Here is a 24,495-nt window from a genome sequence, read left to right on the forward strand (position 1 = left end):
CATTTGTCTGAGCACCTACAGGAACACTTCTTGCCTATGTTTAAGCAGATCTAGTGCTTGCTGGGCACAAAACTAGGTCCCTGCTGCTCTCATAGCACAAAACTAGTTTTGTGGGGGCACTGGGGACTATTGATGAAGCACAGAGAAGCAAGCAGATAGCCAAGCCAGGAAGTGACTGGAGCCAGGCTGTCCTGAGGATCACAGTCCTGTGGATACACACAAGAGAATTTAAGCCCCCACCTGGAAGTGCTGGGTGACCCTCAGATTTACTGTCAATGTCTCTCTGACACCCGTATACTGTGTGGATGTCAGAGAGACCCTGGCACAGATCACATGGTGGCTGATAGTCACTAAGTCTGTCACATTCCCAGAGAGCTTTAAGCCTTTGTGCTGGAAGAACTCTGGTGTCATTAAAGTCCTGCATTGAGGGGCACCTTTGACACCCAGGGCCTCCCACATGCTGTGAGTGCAGGATGCAGGAGAGTGAGCTCTACTTTTCAGTCTACAAGTCTCCTCCAGCTGACTCTGTTGGCCAGGCCAGGCTCGGGTGCTCACTGCACATCATTACTTCTTGAGTGACAGGGCAGTAGAGTGAAATGTGCCATGTGATTTGGTCACTCAGAGTGCTGTCATGTTCATGCTATAAGGATGGTGATGACTCAAAGGACTCAGATGCTGTCCATAAAAATTTCTCACTCATTCTTCATGACAAAGAAGCCAAAGCTCAGAGAGGTGGAGTTCCTTGCCTGGGGTCACACAGCCCTCCCTGAGGGTGGTGCTGGACTCTGTATTGGCCTGTCTCTAAACACCACAGGGTCCTGCTACCTGTTTCCTGGAGCTGAAACAATGGAATGAGAGGCAGGGGGTTTCCCCTTCCACTTTTAATGAAAGGTGGTTTCAAAATAAACTTATTTAAATTCAGCTGCTCATGTTCTCCCATGAAAGATACAGTCAGATATTTGTCAGGGATAAAGGATGAACCATCGAAAACGTCCAGGTTTAAATTTTTTATTAGCTTAAGGCAGAATATAAAAAAATGTACCTCTTCCCTCATTAACCCAATTCAGCTACTATCCTGCAGTCTGCCCCCCACCATTTGCCTGGATTTTATTACACACAAAGGGGCTGTCTGGGAAAAGGCAGGCCTTGCTGAACTTGGCTACCCAGCAAGGGCTGTGATGTCACAGCAAGAAAGGCTCTGTCCATCATGGCTTGGGCCTATCATCCCGTTGCCCCTGCCTTGTCCACCTGCAGTGGAGTTCCCTGCGGATGATCGGAGCCCTTTCTAATGTTTGGTTTAACGTGTCGATGGTTAGCGTGTGCGTGTGACAGTGGTGACAGGCGAGGCTGTTCCTTTTTAAATACCATGTCAGAGACACGGCGTCAGGAAGCCGGGATGTGCTCTGTGCTCTCTGCTGCTCCAGGATCGCGCTGGCTTATTTTTTAATGAGGAAGATCTACATCTCGAGAGTTTTTTTTATGTGTCACATCGCATGGACAAATCAGCCGCACGTCACGCTGGCCTGAAATGAAGTGCTGACAAATGTAGATGTTTCAAATTTAATTGACATTTAAATGCACTTGAGATAAAGTAGGAGGAATCCTCCCGGCCTTGGTCTCCTGAGGTAATGAAGGGACACCGTGATCATTCTAGAAGAATCGCTTCACTCCAGCACACAGGGTCTTCGCTCTGTAAATGCTCTGGTTACTCTGTGTTCCTTGGTGACACAGCCCTGGTGGGGTAATGTGTACAACAAAGGCACTGGACAAGGCCCACCTGTCCACTCTTTTCCTCCTTTCTTTCCAGACACCTTGGAAAAATCGTTGGACTTTTGGTTCTCTGCAAATGGGGATGCTGTCGTCTTTCAGAAAGTTTAAGTAGAAAAGTGAAATAGTCACCAAGGTCTTTGCATGGTGCCTACTAAGTACCGAACCCTCCGCTGCTGTCCCATGTTGCTTCATAGGTTAATGCCAGGCACCTCTCTCCTGGTCAGGGATGAAGAGATGGTCCTACACTGGCTGTATCCCAGCACGTGGATGTCATCCAGCAAGCCTTACCTATAGTTTCCAGATCTCCTCAACCCTATGATACAGAGCCAGTCCTCCAACCACAAGGTTGGAAGTGGCTAAAAAAGCAGAAGGGTCTCTGAAGCAAGGCTGAGTATTTCTGGGAGCTGGACCTGGTGCTGATCCCGAAAGCCAAGGGTTGCTGTGCTGAGAGAGGAACTAGGTGTACAGGGACCTTTGTGCTCAGTTTCATGAATATCTGACGAGGAACAAGGGACACTGCCATCACCAGTCACCATCAGAACAAGGGTATTCTGCTGTCTGTGATAATTCCTACTGTCATCAGCAAGAATCCAGGTCACTCCACTCCCTTGGAGACTGGCTCTGCTAGGAGATCAGGGGTCAGGGATTGGGGATCAGGGTACCCATGGCTCACAGACTCTCTGATGAGGCTCCCTGGACAATGGTATAGACTCTGCACTTTGATCCTGGTCAGAGTAAGTGTAGCTTGATGGCCAGGGATGCATCTAAGAGCATCAAGGATGGGGGTGTTCAGGAGAGGGAGGACCTGGGGTTGGTGGCCTCAGAATAGCACAAGGATGGGTGGTTGGGTAGGCGGAGGTGATGTGTGGCCAGGTGGCTGGGCTGCATCAGGAATAGGAGACATTTCTAGTCTCCACTAATGCAACCACTGTGGCCATCCTTTCTTCCAACAGAAATTTCTCTAATGCCTGCATGGCATTAACATATGGTCTAAGCATGGCCTGAGATGGTCCTTGCCAAGTTACCAGGTGGACACACACAGGAATAAGACATTGTTACTCTTTGGGGGGTCTGTGTAGGAGGGAAGGTGGAGATCGGGAGGGAGAATGGAGACACCTATCTCAGCCCTTCGCCCTTAGGACAACCATGTCTGCCTGAGGACCATGGCAGCAGCAGGCAGGAGATGGGGCACTGGCAGTCCTAGGTGTGTGACTCAGTCAGTTTCAGGGCAAGTTGTTCCACTTGCTAGTAGGTTGGCTCCTTTGTATTTGAGAGGGGCCCACACTGTCCTGGCTGGGCTCGGGATGGTTAGCCAACAAGCTAATGCACCAGGGTGAGGCCTCAGCTAAGAGGTACAGCCTTTGGAGGCTGACTCCTAGAGGCTTCCCCTGTAGTGTCAGCAGATGGGAAATGGCTTCCCTGTGTGTGGAGGATGCTGTCATGTGAGCGCAGCTTTCCTTGACTGGACTTTTGCACTCAGTCACATAAATAGCCATCGAAACAAATGGACTACTGCTGTCTCTAGTCACCATTAGCCATTGTCAAGTGGGGGAAGAGGTGGGCGTGGCAACACCGCCAACTTACACACTCTTGGATGAGGAATCCTGTTGGTTCCTGCTTTTCTAATCCTGGTTCCAGTGCCTCATCTGGCTTCAGGCTTCTCTTTGTCTCTACCACCCAGAATCCACTGGGGAGGGCAGTGAGTCAGGTCAGGGGCCTCTCACTCTGCTAATTGGGTCTGTGACCTTCTGTGAGGGTGTTTGGACTTCTGGTTGCTCAGGCAGTGGGAATTGGCAGCCTGCCAGGGGGTAGCACCAAGACAGCTGCCCCTGCCCCCTGGGGCCCAGGCCCAGCTGGCATCCTGGAGACTTGCTGCTGGGCTGGTGGCAGCTTCCAGCTCTTGCAGGGTCAGAGGAGGTGAGGTGCTAGCAGCCTCACAGTTACATTCCACGCACACCTGGCACACAGTAAATGTTCATTAGGTGTTTGTGGTTGTTTACTGGCACCTGGTTGATCTCTAGGGTTAGTGGACTATGAGTGGCAGGCATCTGCCTTCACCAATTCCTACATCCCTCCATTCGGGAGACACCTTTGAGCAGAAGTCTGGATAAGCACTGGCTTGGCAGTCAAAGTCAAGGTTGAGGTATATAACTTCTCCCTGGAGAAGCTCGGAGCACAGGTATGTGTATATGCATGTCCATGTGCGTGTGCGCACAAGTGTGTTTGTGTGTCTGTCTACATGTATGCTTCTACAAACAAGTGCCTTCAAGTGTGTATCCAGAGGAATTTTATCAGTATAGGCTCACACTGGGGGCTCGGGCACAGGGAAGAAAGTCTGATCCAATGTAACCATTAGGGTATTAGGGGACTGACTGGCCATTGTTGAAGAGGTGAGGAGGAATGGTAGGTCATGTGTCCCCCTATTTAGGATGTGACTGTGGCTTCTCTGGATACTGTCAGGAAGTGAAGCCTTGGCACCTCAAAGGTGGCAGACTGGGATGCCACCTTGAGCATGGGGAAGTCCACCTGTGCACCAGGCCTCTGTCCAAATGACCAACTCCAGCATTGGGGTAGTTCTGGGCTATACAGGAGGTAAAGGGCTTGGCTCCCTTGACATCTGACACTGACGAATGTGAAGCATGTCCATAGTGCTAGGGTAGCTTGTCTTCTGTTCAGCGACACAAGAGGAAGTGTTCTGAGATGCAGACTTTGGTCATGGTCCTCACAAAATGCTTCTGGCAATGGCTTCCAATCTGTTTTCACCTTCTGAGGCTTTGGTGCAGGGGCCACAAAGCACACTTGAGACAAATGCACTGCTGCCACTCAGCAGTGTGGGCTCCAATCGGTGCAGACTGTCTATGCGGCTGGCACACCTGCACTTGTCCCCACCTAGAGAATTTCCAGTGTTGCTGGCTGCCCAAAACCCAAGGGATGCAGATCTGGTACAAGGGATGCGGCAGTGTGGTTCCTGTCCACTAAGTTGGACAGGACAGACATCTTCTTCCAGCACTGATGGGTGTACTGGTTTCGTTATCAAGAGGGAGAATTGAAGCTCAGCTCTGCTACTAACTAGCTGTGTAGCCAGTGGTGCTACTAACTAGCTATGTGACCAAGGGCAGGATCAACCTCTTGAACTTTCAGCCATTACCATAAAACACAGCTCAAGTCCCCTACCTCCCAATTTCTCACGAGGATGTAGTGACCTGCCATGTGTAAAGTACCAACCTAGCATGCAGCCTTCCATGGACGGTGCTGACACTTCCATGTCTTACAGCGACATACAATGAGAGGACGCTCAGCAAGCAGGGGCGTTACCCTAGCAGCTTCCTTCGTTTTCTAAAACAAGATTTATTTATTTATTTATTTATTTATTTAATGTATGAGTACTCTATCTGCATGCATACCTGCATGCCAGAAGAGGGCATCGGATCCCAGTATAGATAATTGTGGGCCACCATGTGGTTTGCTAGGATTTGAACTCAGGACCTTGAGAAGAGCAGTCAGTGCTCCCAACCACTGAGCCATCTCGAAGCCCCCGGCATTTTTCTAATGAATAAAATCTTGGGAACAAAAGCCAAAAGTATAGTATAGGGACAGGTTAAGAAGGAACACTCCCTTCACACACATGTTTGTAGTCACACATGACAGGAGTTATCAAGATACAAGGGACAAGTCTGTACAATTGGATATCAAAGACTAAGGAGCTCCAAAAACATAACTAGGCAAAGCCTGGAGGGCACTGTACACAAATACTTATGTGTAGCCGAGTCAAAGTCATGTGATCAGAGTGAACTTGTCTCCTTCCTGACCTCTAGGCTGTCTCTAAGGCCACTTGCACCATTCTGACAAGCAAAATTGCTTAAAAAGAGATCTGGTGTGAGAGGTGAGCAGGCTTACGGATCCGTGGTTGGTTGAATCTGGGCTCTTCTTTAGTATGAGGAAACTTAACTAATAGGTGTGGCCAGCAGAATTCGCATCTGCATGTGACTGGAGAAACAAGCCATGCAGTCTAGAGAGCTCAGAGGGTAGGTGGTCAGAACAGGGCACTTTAGGTCCACTGCCATCTGCAAGTCTCTAACCTCAGGACCATGAAGATGAGTCAGGGGCTATTCACAGATGATGTCCCTTTATATTCTCAGCCACTCAGTGAGGACTACTGCCCCTGATCCCACTGCAGCCTTCTAATAGGGAATACTGGTACACCTGGATGTCAATGTGGTCATAGGCCCTTGCCTCGGTGGTACATGTGTGGAGTCCAGATGCTAACCTCAGATGTCCTCTTACTGCTCTCTATATTATCATTCTGAGATGGTCTCTCAGATTGGGCAGATGTAAGTCAACAGATGAATCAGAGTGGGAATCCCTCTGACGGCATTTTGATGTGTGCCTAGCAGGTTTTCAGAGATGTCTACTGAATGAGTGCACATATGGATGCATATAGGGAGCAATGGACAGAAATGTGTCAGCAGGAAAGGAAGCAACGGATCTCAGCTGAGAGCTGCTGGCTACTGCTGGAGCTTGGTGGGCCTCAGAGTGCCCAACTCCTAAAAGGCTCCATCTTGCTGAATAGAGATAACTATTGAGTATGTTGGAATTCAGGGACAGGCAGGAAGGAGTCACCCCTTCAGCTGCAGCCCAAACCCTCTAAAAGAGCCCAGTACACTTTGATATCCCCAGCAGAGATAAAGAACTAGGACTCAAGACAAGTCACAGTGGTTCAAAGGGCAGGCCCTGAGTCCACGTGTGCCACCAGGAGCCACCCTCCACAAAGACCACTAGATGCTGGTTCCTGCCTCCCAGCCCCTCCTTCCAACTCTCCCAACATGGAGCTGACAGATTGGTGGCGCTGTTTTCCTTCCCTTCCAGAACAATATTTGAGGAGTCTGTTTTATTAAAATATTTTCCGCTGGATGCTTCCTGTGTTTCAAGAACTTGGTCTTGCCAGCTGGAGCTGGTGACAGTTGAGAGAAACACATCCAAGTGCTGTTGTGACATGGCATTTGGAAGTGGAGGAGCATGGGGGGAGGGTAGAGGATGGCAGCATGGAAGAGATGCAGGAAAACACCCGGGTGGCACCAGAAATGTCATTGGCATGATGAGAACACAGCCTCGCCTCTTCCTCATTAAGAAAATGTGAAGAGAAACCCTAGCAATGACGTCTTAGAACATCCTTTGCTACCCGCTGGCCAGCCGGAGCTGCACTGAGGTGTCTTTTGATTCCTGTCACTGTGTTTGCCAGCCCTCTGAACCAGCCCCCACACTCTTGCCCAGTTCATCTCAACTTGATGCTTTCTGGAAAGAAATCTAAGACAGGCACATTACACGAAAATACTGAAGTGATGCCGACCGGGCTAGGGCAATTACCAGGAAGAGCTACCTTCTTGACACAACCAGCTTCTTGCACACACTAAAGAATTACTCCTGTCACTGGGTTTGGAACAGGAACAGCATAAATAAATGTGCTTGGTGAGTCCAATCTCTAATCAGGACTACAAAGTGGGGAATGCGTTTCCATAGGATGTGGACTGTTGCCAGTCTGGGATGTGTGCGTGTGTTATACAAGGATATCCTTAATTTATGACTCAATATCTACAGGTCCGTGGTTTCTATCCCAGGACACTTAGATCAGCTATGAAGAGGTGGCTAATTCCATTCCCTCCAAGAGAAATCTTTAAGGCAAGAGGAAACTCAGAGCCATGCAGCATTCTCACCACAAGAGGGCAGTCATAAGCCATGGCAAAGGAGATGTCCCTCACTATGCCCACCACAGCAAAGTGTAGAGCACTTCAGGTATCCCCTCTTCAAAATCTCACATATCCAAGCATCTCCAGAAATACACATACACTTTCCCACTCTGGTGTTCTCCCTGCATGGTCTTTACCATTCAGGAAGGCTGGATCTATAAAGCAGAGGATTATGGGAGAAATGAAGTGCACTGAGGTAGGCCATAGCCTGACATTTTGGAATCATTTCTATTTTGGCACCACTTCTTTGTAAAGAGAGGCATTCTTCCCTTTCACACAAAGAATAGTTTTTTTCCCCCTCAGTCCTCAAAGGGCCCTAGGCCAAGATGGATCTGTGATATCTACAGTATTTCTAAAGATATCCAAGGAAGCTGGTGAATAGCTGAGCCTAGGGGCTATGCACACCAGGACAAGGGGAAATAGTGTTTCTTTCTCCAGGTTGGAACGGTCTACAGCTTTGGACCTTGCAGGTTCCATCTCCCATCTATCTAACAGCCACTCAAGATGTGACCGAAGCTGGCTCTAGGTTGGGTCGCAGGGTGCCCAGAGGTCCTCTAGGTCAGGGGGAAGTTTGAAGGACAGGCCTAATAGACAGGTGCTATGGCTGAGGAGAGACAATGGTGAGGATGTTTTCTGATAAGCTCAAGCCATGGAGACTGAAGAGCAGTAAGCCTACAGTGGGGTTTGGCCTTGCAGGGAAGCCTCTTTGGCAAGGTAGCTCACCCTCATCTGTGGACTCTGCATCTTCAGTGTTAAGAGGCCTGGGGCTTCCTTTGGAATGTGGCTGACTGCCTTTGAGCTGCACCACTCAAAGCACAGCCCAGGTTCCTGATGTGACAACAGAGGCTCAGACTCTGACACCAATGACCAAGTTCCCTGTCTGGCCTTATTTCACACCTGCTCAACATTTCAAAGGAGCCTCCAAGAGGAAAGCTGGGGCTACATGCTTGGTCACCACAAAGTTCTGGCTCATTGGGTTCCTGGGGAGAGATGAGAGGGAGCAATAGTACTCACTGCTCAGGGCTTGAGAAAGATGTCCTCCTGCCTTCCACAGTGATGTTGCTCTTGGGTCTCCTGACGACATGTGGACGAGGAGGTCGTACCTAAGGATGAACATGGGGAAATCCCCAAGAAGGAGTGAGTTATAAAGGTCCCACAGGTCCACTGTGGACATTTGGGTAAACAGCCCCAGAGGGCTTGGTTACAGGTTCTCCAGGCCTGGACTACCATGGTCTCCTGCTTATCACGGAAACACCACCACTTAACATACAGCATATGGATATATATGCTCTCTGAAATTTAAGCCAGAAAGGCTCTCCTCATCTGCAGACCCAGTGGCCTCTCAGAGAGCTGACTGAGGTGTGAACAACATGGGAGGCAGAACAGCAACATCCTATTTATGGAATTCAGAAGTCAGTGTGTGGAACAAAGAGGTTCCACTCACATTTGTTTGGGGGACTCACCCTCAAAATACTTTTTTTACAGCTGAATTACAGGATACTTATTTTCCTCTCTAAAGGGAAGGAGGAAGCAACTGACAACTCCACAGAGTGCCCAGCTAAGCCAACCTGCTTCTCAGGGTACCGTGTGCCCTGACTTCCAGTAGGGCTAAAGTGGATGCTGCACAAAGCACAGCTTACGGGTGGCAGTGGGCACATGAGGGCAGCAGGCAGCTTCCTACACTCACCTCTTACTACACTGTGGGTAGATGGGTTATTCTGAGCTGCCACCATAGTGAAGCCACAGAGGAAAGGATGCCCCCTTCCTTCTCCCATCAGAGTCCGTGGTAGATGTTAGGCTGTGAATTTTTGGGTACTCTTAGAATGAGTCTCATTTGGTCTAGTCAGTATTATGTGGCTTTGTGTATGGTACCATCACCTCTGACCACTTTTTTTTTAAAGATTTATTTATTTATTATATGTAAGTACACTGTAGCTGTCTTCAGACACTCCAGAAGAGGGCGCCAGATCTCATTACGGATGGTTGTGAGCCACCATGTGGTTGCTGGGATTTGAACTCTGGACCTTTGGAAGAGCAGTCGGGTGCTCTTACCCACTGAGCCATCTCACCAGCCCCCTCTGACCACTTCTAATGTCAAAGAGATTCGGGAAGAGAGCTGAGAATGTCTCTCTGTGGCTCCTGTTGTTCATGCAGATGAGCCAGTATTGCAGCAGGTATAGGGAGTGTGCACTCTCTGCAGCTGCAATGAGACACTGGCTGACAGACGGGAAAGACAGTGCACACACTCCATTACAACAACCCTTCTTCAGAACAACCCTCCCGCCCCCCAGCAACTGGTGGGCGACACAAAACAATGGTTTAGGAAGATTACAGAGGCTGGCTGCATACAAGACCAATCTCGATAGAGTCTCATGGAGCCCTCAGGTCTGCACACGTCTGACCAAACCAAAGATTTTCCTGTGGAGCGGCCAGTCTGAGCTCAGACGTCTTTGGCAAATCAGAGATGTGGTAAAGGCCAAGAACATTCCACAAAACATGCTGTCTTCTTCCACGGAGCTATTGTTAAGACTTAACCACAGGGTGTGGGTAACACACTGGTATGGACATTGCACAGAGTGTGAGCTCCAAAAATGCTTGCCTGCTTCTTTGTGATCGAGATGCCCCTTTTAGCAAAAGGAAGGAGGCGAGGTGCCTGTAAGAAGATAGATTGCAGATAGTCTTAATCCTTTTAGCATCCTGTGAGGTGCCTGGTACATAGTGGAACCTCAGTAAGATTTGTAGATAGGCCAATGTTACTGTCTGGAATCTAACAGCGGTAAATTCTTCTGTAGTTGTCATTGTTATTAGAAAGGTGCCTGTCACTCAACAGACATTTAGTCAACATTTGCCGAATAAATACATGGCTATATCTGTCCCCACTCTCATATGGAAGTGGTTTCCCCAGCAAGGCCTCTTGGATCCCTGAGACTCTGCCTGCAAAGGAGGAGAATGCAGCTGGGTGGAAGAGCTCTCCTGCCCTTGCCAGGGACCTGGGGACTGAGTTCAGGAAGGTCAGACATTATGGCCTGTCAGCTTGTCCCACACAGGGCTGCTCCTTACTACAATGAAGACAGGTTAAGAATGTGAACTTGCCACTGAAATGGGGGGATTAAGTTTGTGGCAACTTCAACTGAACTTGCAACGTGGTGAAACATGGGGAAAAAGAACAACAGAGCTAATTAGACGAGCTGAGCTGTCAGAGTGCTGCTGAATGGCTCAGCGCCAACAAACAAAAGGAATGGGTTGGCAATCAGCAGGATCGATGGAGGAGACTGCTTCATTAGGGATGATAAAACAGACAGAGGAGGGAGAGGAGGGAGGGGTGAGGGAGGGTGGGAAAGACACAACGGACCAGAGACAGTCACCCCTGTGGTTATAGACCCACCCAGAGTCACACATTCCTCACTGGTGTAGGATTATCATTATAGACAAACACCCAAATGCACCAGGGCTCAGAGACTGCAGTGTATATACAGTCTCACAAACAGATATCCACAAAGGCAGGCATTAAGAGGTAATGGTGCATTCTCTCTCTCTCTCTCTCTCTCTCTCTCTCTCTCTCTCTCACACACACACACACACACACACACACACACACCCCATGCAGTGGCAGGCTACAACCAGGCCTAGACACACACAGACAACTGGTTTAATCAAAGACAATGCAGATAACCCCCGGTGTATTTCAGCAGGACCATCCTTCTTCGGGGGTGCTTAGCAAGGGCGACGCCTGGGCGGAAGGGAAAACCACTCTCATCCACAACAGGGGCTGACCCACCACTGCTAAGATCTCAGCAGCACCCGGGGAGAGAATGCTAAACAGGGCTTTCCAGATCTGTTTGGGGGGACTAGAGAGGAAAGTTGGGAAGCCAGCCAATTCCCCACCGGATTCAAAACCTGAGAAATCTAAGTCGGCAGGGTTAAGTGTGTATTGAATACAAAAGCACCAAGTCCATTTGATTTTAATGGTGAGCAAGAAATAATAAATAGAGAGCTGATAAAGTGCTTCACATGTGGCCCACAGCAGCCTGCCTTTCCCTTCTCCCTGGTGGCTCCAGCCACTGCCCTTCATGCAGGAGACACCAGCATGATTTTCTTTTGCTTTCTTTCTCCTTATTAAGAAGACCCCTCAGACCCTCTGGTCATAGCCAAGCTCCAGCTACAGGTGCCGGGCTACACAATCCCTCCTGTCAAGGCTGAGTGCCTACCATCCCATGGCTTTTCCACCCAGGCCAGTAGCTGTTATACTCAGACATGTTTATAGCCAGTGACCTGGCAAATCCTGACATGGAATCATGTCAGGCTGTCCTCTCTGTGACCCTTAAGAGTTCCATGATCCAGGTCTCCTAGTTTCTTTCCATCAAGTGTGGACTGCTGTCTATGAATGCATCCAGAATACATAATAGTCCCTGTGGCCTGGGAACCCTGGGCCCCATACAACACATCTTCTAGCCTCCTAGTCTGTCTCTCAGTGGGTATGCTTGCAGAAGAGGGGAAGCCCAAGAACACAGCCAGTGAATTACCTCTTGCCCTGGCTAGGGGCAGAGGCAGACACTACCCAGTCTTCTTGTGGGACAACATTGCTTCCTCAAGTTCTCAGATGCTTGGGCACCCTACAGTTTACCCAATTCCCACAATAATGAGACTACAGTACACAAGAGCTGTCTCTAGTACTTGAGCTACTATGCCTTGAATCACATTGAACCCCTGGCTGTCCTAGAGCCCAGGCCTCTAAGGCTGCCTGGAGCTCCCTACCAACTACCTATGGTTACCAAAAGCCATCTGTTGAGAACCTGAGAGGTGGGTCTGGTCTCAAAGGCCAGCTGGTCTCTTACTATCTCTGTAGTCTTGGTTATGAACTAGGGAAATGACATCTGCCTTCAGTGGGCTGGAACAAGAATAGATGAGATATGGAGTACCTAGCTCAGTCCTGGGTACATTCAAGGGTGCTTATACTTTCCAACTCTTATCCCAGCCATGACAGAATGCTGCCCAGAGACCTCACTGCAAGTCCATCTGGTCAGAGCTCAGTCTCTGTCCCAGTCCTGTGTGCTAAGGCCACCTCATTTCCGTAGAGACAGAGACTTAGGGAACTGGGGACACCAGAAGGAACCTACATTTCTACAATTTGGTGATCCTTGGTAAGGGTTAAGCTACCAAACATCTTTTCTGAAATAGGTGACCACAATACTTAGTACACAGCACTACTGTGAGGCCCAGGTAGGATGAGGTCCCCCAAACAGCTCAGTGCCTATAAAATCTTAGGCAAACAATGGCTTTTGATAAACTGGGCCATTATTTGGAAGTGGTGAGGTGGAAAACCTGTTAGAGAGAATGCCTTCCAAATATCATCCATGTTTACCTTTACAGAAGGCCACTGTGAATGAGGGCCTGGTATAAAAAAGAGGAAGGTGGGTCAGACAGCTTCGGTCCTTGCCCAGTGTCATGCACACTTAGCATTCAAGTCCAGTTATGATGAAGCCCCAATCCACACTGCTAAGGTTTGTTCTGAAACAATCGCTATATTATATGAGGTTTGACCCAGAAGTCTTTCCTGTCCCCCAAGTGTGTCTTTTTGCTGCTTGTTCCTTCCTTCTGCTGTCAGGGAGTAGAACATTCCAACCCGTTGGCAGCTATGCATCCTGGAGTTTGTGTTGATTCCATTTTCATAGGGGCACTGACTGGCTCTACCACTTCATATGGCTGGATGGTAGATTCCCAGCTTACAGATGGAGTTATTTAAATCCCCCTTTCCTAACCCAAAATTTTAACTTCTGCACTCAATGGGGGAAGAGGAAGAAACAGAAGCACAGGACATCTGACATATACCCAGACAGTAGCTACCCATGGATGCTGGGGAGATACACCAGATTCACACAGACATCTGGCTTAGGCTTATCCTAGCATAGCTTGATCTTTGTGCCTTCATAAGATGGTTCTGCAGGGATGTACTGGGAAGGGCCTCCAAACTACTTTTTGAGGTTTCTGACTATAGCTGACCCCGGCTGCTTCAGACAATAGACTGGTAATCCTTCCCTTTGGAAGTAGCCCCATTGAAACAACCTAGTGGGTTTCTCACTCTGATAAAGTTATATCTACTATGTATAAGGTCTGTGTATATGGGGAAGGAAGCTCACAGATGCTCAGCACTGATGTCAGAAGTCAAACCAAGGACCCTGCTCATGTTAGGCAAGCATTCTATCACTGGGCCATACCTCCAGCCAAGGCATTTCTCTTTAAAACACATGGGCTTTTCTCCATGTCCTACTCTGTTCATAGGTGTTGGCTGGTTGGTACTGTACTTTGTTGTTTTCTTAGCCTTCCTTAGTACTTTTTGTGGGTAGGTATCTCTCCTCGTAAAGCTTAGCAGGGGGACAGTACCTGTATCCATTTAACAGGGCACTATGTTTTCTGCTCTTGGGAAGATACAGTAAAAGATATTTTCTAACCAAGACCTAGGGGGAATAAGACCCCTGCTGTCAGACTGCGGCTTCCTCTGTGAGGGAGAGGCATTTGCAGTGAGCCATTAAAGCTCAGTGGCTAGAAATACAGCTCTCCCTGGGAGATTTGCTTAAATGATGCGAAGCTGCACACAGCAGCCTGGCTACCCACAGCTACAGTCTGCAAGTCACTGAGCTGATTCAGGAAAAGGAGAGAGAAGCCCAGAATATGCAAGTTCCAGCTCATGCCATGGAGTGGGGGGAAGCTGAAAAACCCATTTCCCAGTTTCCTTGTGCCAGGCAGGAGAGTCCACACTCTCGAGGTTTAGTGAGGCCAGGGGAGTGGGAACAGGCAGTGTTAGATAGGGAGAACACACCACCGGCTACTCACGGGCCTTGAGCGCTGGATCTTGGGAGGCGGCGGCCGAGTGGGATGAAGTCTTTGTTGCTGCATTAAAGTGGAAACTTAAAACATCAGTTCACAATGAGATGGCCCTATGCACCTCTACACATGGCCTGGGAAAAAGCCTTGAGGTATCCACACTAGAGCCTGGAGTCCAAGGGGTACCTTCTGCTCCTACCCGCACTGTCCTGCCCTCCCTCTGTTAACTTTCTAGTCCTGGCCTCTCTATGGCCTGGATCATCACAACTGTCTCCTCAGCAAGATCCCTTGCTCTGACCTTTCATTTTCTTCTCAGGTCAGGGAGACTTTGTAAACTGCAGCATGACACCACACCACACCACACCACACCATACCATACCACACCACACCACACCACACCACACCATACCCACTTTTAAAACCATCAGTGGATGTTCCTGATCTCAGATGGCATGCCTAGATTCTGCCAGTTGCACTATATAGATTTTTCCCAAAGTTCAATTCATGTCCAATGTGAGAAGACCTTCAAGTAGCACTGGGCTCTGATGCCTCACTTCCTATTTGCCCCTAGAGGAGGAGTGACTTCCCTATTCTGATTGGCCTGGCAAATGTGGTCTTGATCTTCAAGGCCCAGTGCAGGTCAGATGCTGTCTCCAGTACTGTAAGTGCACAGGGCCTCTGTTGACATGTGACTGGCTTATGGGAGATCATCTGGCCCCCTAGCCTCATGCTCCCACTTTAAACAGTCTGTTTCTTGGAGGGATCTATTGCTGTGCCTACAGGAGGCTGAATGGGACTTGGGGAGGGAGGAGCCTGCTCTGCTGAACAAAAACAATTTGAAGAACGTGCTTGGCTTTGGCAGTCGGGATGTGGATCAACAGTAGGCCAACTTCTTAGCTTTCCTCATGACTTTGTCCTCTCAACAGCCCGAAAAAATGTCTTGAATACAAGTAGGAAAAGGCAGGCAGAGCAAGGGTCAGAAAAGATCTAAGTTCAAGACTGAGGACCTCTAGTTAGCTTTCATCCATTTTGTCAGTTAATTCACAAAGCTATGCCACCATAGATAATGACTATGGCAGCAATGGCCAGCATCGGAGCCAATGGCCACACTGGTGGACATTTAGCACCAAGATGTGCTAAAAGTGTAGAATATTCACTAGATCTCAGAGACTTAGAAAAGAATATAAAACATCTCATTACTAATTTTTATACTGATTTCATGTTGATGGGAACACTTTGGGAACTTTGGGTGAAATATGTTATTAAAATCAACCCCACTTGTTTCTTTACTCCTTACATGCCTTACTTAGAATTTCCCACATGATTCAGAGGTACGGGCTTACATTACATGTTTCCTCACCCAGTGCTGACTTGGCCTCACTTGGTATGGTCTCTGCACCTGACCCCTAGAAGGCTGGGCCTATGTGGCAGGCATCCCTGTAGCCTGAGGGTCTTGATAGAGCAGCACTCAGAGAGCAGGTGTGGGTGGAAGATGACCTTTGGTCATTAGCTGGACGCGGGCCAAGCTGCCTGCCTGGTGTCCCTTCTGTAGTTGGGAATGTTGCTTAGACAGATGGGCACAGCTGCCATGTTTCTTCCTCTTCATGGCTTACAGGAAGTGTGTAGGACAGAAGGGCACAGAGCTTCTATGTCACTTCTAAGGAAAAAGATGAAGAGGGTGCATGGGTCTCTCTGGCCAGGTGCCCTGTCCTGACCCTGCCACCTCTCCTGTTTCTGTCACGTTTGGAGTTTTTTTTTCCTTCAAGACTGTGTATCCCTGGCTGTCCTAGAACTCACTCTGTAGACCAGGCTGGCCTCGAACTCAGAAATCTGCCTGCCTCTGCCTCCCAAGTGCTGGGATTAAAGGTGTGTGCCACTACTGCCTGGCGCATTTGGAGTTTTAATACTGCATAACCACCTTTTCTCATGGTCCTCACCGTGTGTCACCTTTAGTCTGTGTTAATTCCATCCCTGCTGGTGGCAGAGGGCTCAGCAGGGTTAGATAGCTTTAGATAGAACCCTAGCTATCCACTTACTCTCCATGGGCCATGACATAACGATTTTCAAGCTTCCCTGCTCCCATATAGGCAGCATGGGCATCTACATCTCTACCCTAGAGGGCTGTTAGAAAAGGTTAGTGAGATCTTGCATATTCCTGGCTGTGGATACCAGTAGCTGCCGCCGTTATCAGGTTTCCTCCACTTCCAGTCTCCCCTCTCCCAACCCCATCTTCTATGCCTAAAGAAATAAAAAATAAAAAGCATGTCCAATTACTCTGCTTGCCATCTTAAGTCATCTCAGTGGAAGGTGGCTATCTCTCAAGGAGTCTGAGAAACTGGCCCTGTGAGGTGCACTGTCCAAATGAGAGTTGGCGTTCTCTGGCCATATGGGTATGGGAAATGCTGTGCACTGTCTGGTCTCTTCTGGAGACTCACCATGTTTGTCAGCACAGCTAGAGCTGCTGTAGCTGCTGTGTCATGCAAACAAACACTCAACACCACCAAACAGCATCAACCTAAAAACTTCTTAAAAGGCTGCATCCTAAATTTTTTTTCCAAGACAACATTTTTTTGTGTGGCTTTGGCTATCCTGGAACTCACTTTGTAGACCAGGCTGGCCTCAAACTCACAAATCTGAGTGCTGTGATTAAAGGCATGCACCACTACCACCTGGCTCATCCTAAATTCTTTAGAACAGACTCTTCTTCCATGTGTTGGTTCTTTTACAGCTGAACTTATTATAAGGGGGTAGGACAGCAGCTTGGTAGCCATGCCCAGCCTAGAAGCTGGCAGGAACTTAAAGATGCCAAGAAGGGATAATGTAATACAGCTGTCCTGACATGACCAGATAGAGCCCAACCTAAGCAACCAAGAACAGGACCCCATGCTGCCCCTCTAAAACCAGTTTCCCTTGTAGAGAACCTGAGGACATCACTGAGGACAGAGCTCTAGGGAGCTACATGTGAGAGGCAGGTGGACACACAAATCAGGAGCACACACAGCTGTGGGAACACAGCATGTCTATGGGACTCTGGGGACCAGTGGGAAGCAAGCAGGCATCTGAAGGGCTGACAGAAGACTGACTTGAACAGTCTTTCTTGGGCTTCTTTGTGGGGTGTCCTCCTGATTCTCCCACAGAGGCTGGGCTCCATCCAGGCTATTGTGGTAAACCTTGGGCCTCAGTGTCCTCATCTATGAGTACAAGCAAGGCAGGGAAGGAGAAGGCTTCTGCCTCCTGAGGGACCAAGTGGCAGGACTCCTGGGCTATGGGGGCTGCAGTTTCCCAAATATCCTTGGGGGGTTGTCCCAGAGGACAAAGATGGGCATGGGGAAGTGCTGAGAATAGGCTGCAAGAGGTAAATGAATGGTTGCAGTTCAGGTGGGAAGAGGGGACAAAGAAAACCACACTGCTGTCCAGAAGGCAGCATCAGTGGGAAGCCTACCATGGATTGAGGGAACATGGCTCACGAGCAGCATGAGTTGGGGCTCAAGGAGACTAAAGAGCTGGGCAGGGTTAGTGACAGTCATTACCACGAACTGCAGCTCTCAGAACCCCTGCTCCACCAGCTGTGGCTCCCTGTGGCTTACGGTACAGAGCCACAGTGGGACCTGCTCACAAGGAACAAAAGCGAGAGGCAGATCCACTAAGTGCTCCTACTGGCATGGAACAATATTTGGAAGAAGTGTAGGCTCAGGCTTCTTAATTTCAAGTTCACATTCTCATGGGCACAATGGGAGGCAGAACAGGGCCAAGTGGGGCACAGCAATCACACTGTATGTGAACCTTCACACTTTTGATGATGGACATGCAGTTACACAAGCTATGGGGATCACTGGTAAGAGTTTTGTTAATGGTGCACTTGGCACTTCCTGAGCTGGGCTATGGTAAGAAGGGTCAGGGCTTGAGGTCCTGAAGGTCAGTTAGCACAGCATACCTGCCTTCCCAAAGACCACACATTGGAAGGGCTCTTTATCTGGATGCTGATGGAACAACTATGTAAGGCTAAGGCTCATGGAAGAACAAGACAGTACATTCCCTCCAGCAGTGGATACTCCAGTGAGATCTGACTTCCATCAGGGAAAAAGTCTTTGGGTTAAGAGGACTCTCATCTTCACAGCTCTGCTGGACAGTCAGAATTGGGCTCTGTGCATGGGTGTGTGCTAGGTCTCAGCTGACCACTCTGGAACTGCAAACAACTCCTCTATCGGGCCACTGTTGTATGCATTCCAAGAGCACAATTAGAGCCATGGGAGGCTCAGAGTGGAGTCTTGAGGGTGAGACAGGGTCACCCAATTGTACATTCCTGTCATATTCTCATGTCTTTCCAGAAAAATTCTGGGGACACAAGAATCTTGGTTTTTCAAGGTATGTGCTATCAACTAGGCAGGCTCTGCTGAAGGACACTGGACTTTAGACATAATTAAAGAATTTCTATCTTGGTTCTGCCTTTTGAGCCCCCTAGTTCCTGATGAAGCAAGTTAGACATTTACTTTTAGTTTAAAGACAGGAAACAGAGGCTCAGAGAGGTTACATTACTGGTATGAGATTACATAGCAGCAAGAATCAAGGCAGACACTCTTAGTCCAATAACTGTTCTATTCTGGTCCAACTGAGTTTCCCAAGTCATCTGGAACCCCCTTATCCCATCCATGTTAGGGATGTGTGCCTTAAGAGAAAACATTGGCAACAGGTGACCATTGTCTTTCCCTCCGTTTCCAATCATTCATCAGATTGTACTAGTTGCAGGATCCATGGGAGGACGGGTCTAGAGTAGAGGGGTCAATCACAAGGCAGGGGGAACACAGGGATGCCATGGTTAGCACAGGTGCAGAGGAACCATTCTTTTTACAAGATGTGAGTGGTAGAGACTTTGGGTGCATGGTACAGGGGAGGCTGCAGTGCTCCAGGAAGAGGAGATTGAGGCTGAATATGCAGATGTGGCAGGCTTAGACTTGGAGGGACTGGAGGGAGTCAAATACAAGAAAGCCTTGAGAGTTGGGCTAAGAAGGGTGACTTTTCTTCCAATCTAGTGGGAGGGATGCAGTCAGAACACAAGAAACTTTAGTGTTCTTGGGGCATAAAATGGATAGGAAGCCAAATGCTCCTCTTTAGTCATGGAGGTCTGTCCAACTTCTAGTCCTGGACCTCTGGAAGATGTGAGCACAAGAGTAGGGAGGTCTGAAAGTGTGATTGGCATAGAGGTCCCAGAGAAGAGCAGGACTCTGTGGCCTTTGTCAGTCTTGGCCTGGCCCTGGATACTTTTCTGTAAGCTGTGTGGGCCAGGTAAGTATGCTCATTGGATAAAAAATCCACACTTACAAGGACAGCATCTGATTTGCAGTTAATTTGTTGATGCAGCAAAACACATTGTTTCTAAAAGGTCAGGGGGGAAGTGGCGTTAGAATATCAACTTAATTACCTGGGCGGCACAGATGAGTGGGCACCCTGTGCATGGCTACGGGATGGAAAATGTTCATCTGCTAGGCACTGACTTGGACAGGGGGCAGGCAGCTTAGTGTACATGAGAAAGGAGGGGCATCTCGGATGTCTGGGGAGCAGCTTGTATGTGTCATGGGCATTGCCTGTCCATCTGGCACATTTGCTACCTCAGAGAGTCCTCTACAGGGAGTGAGGGCTGCTGCTTTGGGTTATATAGCTGAGGGGAGTTGAGGTCTTGCATAGGGACACCCAGAGAAGCAGGAGACAGGCCTGCAGAAGAGGGTTACCATCTTAAGACAATTATTTGCTGCTTGTGGAGGGGGAGTTCTATGATGTCTACATTAGGATAGGGGGTGTTTAGGAATGCACATGAAATCCCTCCATCCTTAATGGATGACCATACTAGGACTAACCCTTTAATGTCCTTATGAGGTAAAAGTCACATTTCACTGTGGAGAAAAAAAAGGGATGCAAAAGGACATGAAATGTTAGTTAGGAGGTGGGGTGGTCACTGAGGTCAAAGAAGAGAAACCCAAGGACTGCGTATACCAAGCTTGGGGTATGCAAGGGAGAGGGAGAAGAAACAACTTTCCCTGGGAGGAACCTCTGACAGAAAAGGTGGGCACGACCAACGGGGCAGTTGCCTGTGAGAACTGGTCTCCAAGGATGGTCCTAAAGATGACCTCAATCATTTCTGTGCCATTCGTGATCTGCATCATTCCTTCTCTACAGACCCCATTTGGCTCCATCGAAGAGGCTGAGGGGACGCTGGATGGGGCCTGGGTTTCTCAGTTTGTCCTGGGAATGTGCTGGGAACAGAGCAGGCGTGAAAGAATTCACAATTATACTCTGTTGCTATTTAACGAGGGAAGAGTTCACCTGGTTAATTTTCCTGGCTAGTATTCACATCAATACTCTGACCTGTGTGTGAAGCAGACCCTGTTGGGAGGGGAAGACAAAGCTTTCTATGGCTTTACAAAGGGTCTCTGGGCCAGGAGCAAGGCTCTGCTACTCTTTGGGACTGGAAACCTGCTATTATGCAAGGTATGGAAATAAAAGAGGGCTTCTTTTGATATGCCTCCAAAGGGGAGTGTATTGAAGTGATATTTTTGTGGAGTGTTTCTTTTGAAATGCCCAACCAGCTCTCGGAGGCATGGCTCTCTTCTGTCCCCCAACTCCTGTCATTATTTCCAGTTCTCTTTACACAGCCATGACTGAGCTGATCCTGCTTGCTGGGGAGGATCAAATGCGTGTCTCTGCTTCAGAGTTTCAGCCAGGCCAGCTGGAGCATACCAGGCCCGGGTGATGTGTTCTGGACCTGAGTGGCTTAGCAGGACATGAGAAAGAAGTGGGGGATCCTTGGACCCAAAGCATTTGCAGAGGTAACAAGCTTTTGTGTGGTGGATAGTCTTGCAAAAATGCTGAACAGGAAGGACCCTGACCCCATGACTGAGGATAAAGTGGCCATCGGCTTGCTGAGAGTTCACTCACACAACATGGTAGGAAGGGGCTCTCTGCAGAGGAGAAGTAGGGGGTTAGGAGCTCCTTTGAAGGGCTAGGGGTACCCAGAACATGCCAGGGGTGCTTAACAGCCTGGGATGAAGGCTCTGCCAGGGTTCTACTGTATAGGCAGGGAAACAGAAGTCTCTCATCTTCCCTCACAGCATAATGGAAGACAGACACCTGGGATGCACTTCACCCTTTGCCTGTTTGTTGCCTACAGGGTGGTTTTCATATACCCACTGCTTGCTGTCTTGAGGTGCCACCTGTGCGAGGGCTGAGAGGGCATCTGGGACTGAAGGTGGTCCTGAAGGATAGGTACAGCACTTGCAGAGAGGGTCTGGGCAAGTGGTCTCAAGAGGGCTCTCTGCCATACCCTGCCTTCCACGCGTGCGTGCTGCGCTGAAAGCCTCTCAGGCTGCTCTGAATAGCCCTGCACTCTTTCCAATGTTGACAGGAGTAGTATTTTGTAGTGGTGCTGGTTAATTTGTAGTGGCATTTGTGGTTTGAAGCCTTGTCAAGATTCCTGATTACTTCCCGTGCAAGGAGCTCCACTGACGGGGAAGTTCACATGCTGAACAAAAGCAGCCAGGCAGCTGGGAGAGAAGGCTGCATGGTGGCTGGGTGACCCAGCCAGCTTGGGGGACAGTGGCAGGGGAGGGAGGAGGCCCAGGCGAGGGCCAGGGGGAGGGGAGCCCTTTGTTTTTAGTTGGTGCAGGTGCAGGGCCTGAATAGGTGGCATCCCATTGGCTGTTGGAGGTCGGGTACCAGATGCGGCTGGTGGCTGGGCAGGGGCAGGGGGCTCTGCTGACTGTACTATTCTTCACCCAAACAGAAGCAGGAGGCAGGTGCCTTTCTGCTCCCTCCACTTGATGGCCATCTGGGACGCCATCGAGGGTGCCTGGGTGACATTGTCCAGGAGTCTCACTGGTGGTGAGGTGAGAGGAAAGACCTCCAGATGTTCCTCGATACCAGGAGGGGCTGCTGGCTCTTGGCACATGCTGCGCACCAGGTCCATGCTAGGAGCTAGGCAGATAACTGGTCTCGAGAATGCTACAGAGAAGGCAACCTTGCTTAAAAAGGTAGAAACGGTGAGGCAATGAGGCTCAGTGACTCATCTAGACCAAGCTTCACAGCTAACAGGTGGCACAGACACAATTCAAGCCCAGGTATGCCCACAAGTGCACACACTTTCCATGATACACAACACACACAGAGCAGTGGAAGGCAGATGGTGACATACACTCTGTGAGCCCAGGGCACCACTTTCCCAACCCCCGTGATGTTGCTCCCTGACATTCTGGAGCTCTATGTACCGTGAAGTCTGCTCAACCCCACGGGAAGGCCTGTCTGAAAAGCTGCCTGCATTTCTCTAGGTCTGTGCCCTGCTTGGTGAGAGTTTGTTCAGTATATTAAGGGCCAGAGCCAGCTCAGCAAAAGCAAGACTCATTTATCATCTCTGGAATAGTGTCCACTCCAAACAGTACAGCAGTAGGAAATAAAAACAAAAGCTTCCACCTAATTTTGCATTGGTACAGATAAGAAAACTCCATAATCTCTCACTTCCCAGCCCAAGAGAACTGATCAAATCCCTGTGCTCACAGCAGCCAGGAACACTACAGAGAGGCTAAGGCTAGAGGCACTATTACTCAGTCATGAAGCCACCCAAGTGGTGGAGCCAGGACATAAGTTATTGTTCACATTAAAGAATCATGTTCCCTGTGTATACTTTAAGCAAAGGAAAAGTCTCAGGATTGTATGGGAATAAAACTTGTTTGAAAATTTGGAAAAAAAAAATACCCCTATGCTCAGCAAGCTGTCAGGACCCAGGCTTTGTCCTCATGGCCTCACCTCTTAGCCCATATCACAGTGGCCCACTTTTGCCATCCCTCAGAGCAGCTGCTCTATCTCGCATGTGCCTATGTCCTCAACATACACTGGTCCTACATCAGCCCTCACTCACCCACCTGATGGAATCTTGCTACCCTCAGGGCTGCTCTCCCTGAGTGCTCTCGATTCTTCCCACCCCTAAGAGCGGTACATCTTGCTTCTCTTCCCTAAGAGAGGCAGTCTTCGGTGGTGGTGGGGTTAGGGGTTCACATAGCAACTTCTGGTTTCTGGAATAGGCCTGCCTATGGTAACAACAGTACAAATGTCCACGCATGAATGAGGCCTTAACCAAGCACCTGCATCAACAGGTTATTCTCATCACTTGGGTTATTAGTCTTTAGTACTAGTAACATTCCTGGCTTGCTTCTAATCAGGAACTCCCCGCTCTCCCCTTCTGAGACAGAGTTTCTCTGTGTGTATTACTGGCTGTCAGGGAAATCTGTAGACCAGGCTGGCCTCAAACTCAGAGATCCAGCTGCCTCTGCCTCCTGAGTGTTGGGATTAAAGGCGTGAGCCATCACTGTCAAACCAGGAACAACCTTAACCTAGAGGTATCTTAACTTATCAGGCTGAGCTCTAGAGCTATTTCCCAGAGCAAGAACCTTTCTCTTTCTTTCTTTTCATTTCTTTTAGTGGAATGCAGGTATGGAAGCATTAGGAAGCTTAGATATGAAATATCCCAAAATTTCCCCAGTGTGTCTGTTAAAGAAAGACAGTTGGGTTTGTTAGACAGGGGAGTGGATCTTTTTTTTTTTTTTTCCCCATGTCTAGGAACAAATGGATGGAGAACTTGTTTTAAAATTCCTGGACCCTGGAATACATTCCTATCTGTGTCAGAGTCTACCATCCAGAGCTTCAGCAGAGTTTAAAATCCCAGCTAATAGGTTAACAACTGTTTTTCTTCAGCTTCAAATGAAGAATATCAGAAGGCTGGGGGAATATGCAGCTTTCCAATTTGTACGGACTGCACACAGCTCCCTGCAATGTGTGTTTGACAGGACTGACATTTTGTACCGCTGTGAGATGGGAAAACGTGTGACATTTTTATTCATGGTGGCGTACGCCCTTGTAATGATCAGCTCTGGTCGGTGTGCTTACCGCAGCAGCCCCGAGCCCTCGGAGAACAAACAGGAGCCCAAGGTGCCAGCAGTTCCACTGCCTTATTAAACACTGCCAGGATCCTAACGAAGACCAACTGCTGGAAAATCTCACTGTCAAATCCTCAAGGACACTGTCAGCGCACAGCTAACTGCATATATTTTTCATTTAAAATACTGAGATCCAGCATTGTGCCATTACAACCACGGGGAGGGGTGCCCACTCCAGCCAT

The 24,495-nt window shown here is 48.9% G+C and overlaps 1 protein-coding gene across 8 annotated transcripts in view; it reads right to left on the reverse strand.

Moving 5' to 3' along the window:
• Dennd1a (DENN domain containing 1A) overlaps nt 1-24,495 on the reverse strand; it is a 474,661-nt gene that overhangs the window by 9,531 nt on the left and 440,635 nt on the right. For 6 of the 8 annotated variants that reach the window (XM_029474571.1, XM_021183620.1, XM_029474570.1 and 3 more), the window contains one exon: nt 8,529-8,617. In XM_029474571.1, the coding sequence (XP_029330431.1) occupies nt 8,529-8,617 (89 nt within the window). Of the gene's footprint in view, nt 1-8,528; nt 8,618-9,652; nt 10,168-14,345; nt 14,403-24,495 lie in introns of those variants that run through there. The other 2 variants (XM_029474576.1, XM_029474574.1) reach the window with 2 other exon arrangements.

This window comes from Mus caroli, chromosome 2 (genome assembly GCF_900094665.2).
Source record: "Mus caroli chromosome 2, CAROLI_EIJ_v1.1, whole genome shotgun sequence".
NCBI classification, from domain to species: domain Eukaryota; kingdom Metazoa; phylum Chordata; class Mammalia; order Rodentia; family Muridae; genus Mus; species Mus caroli.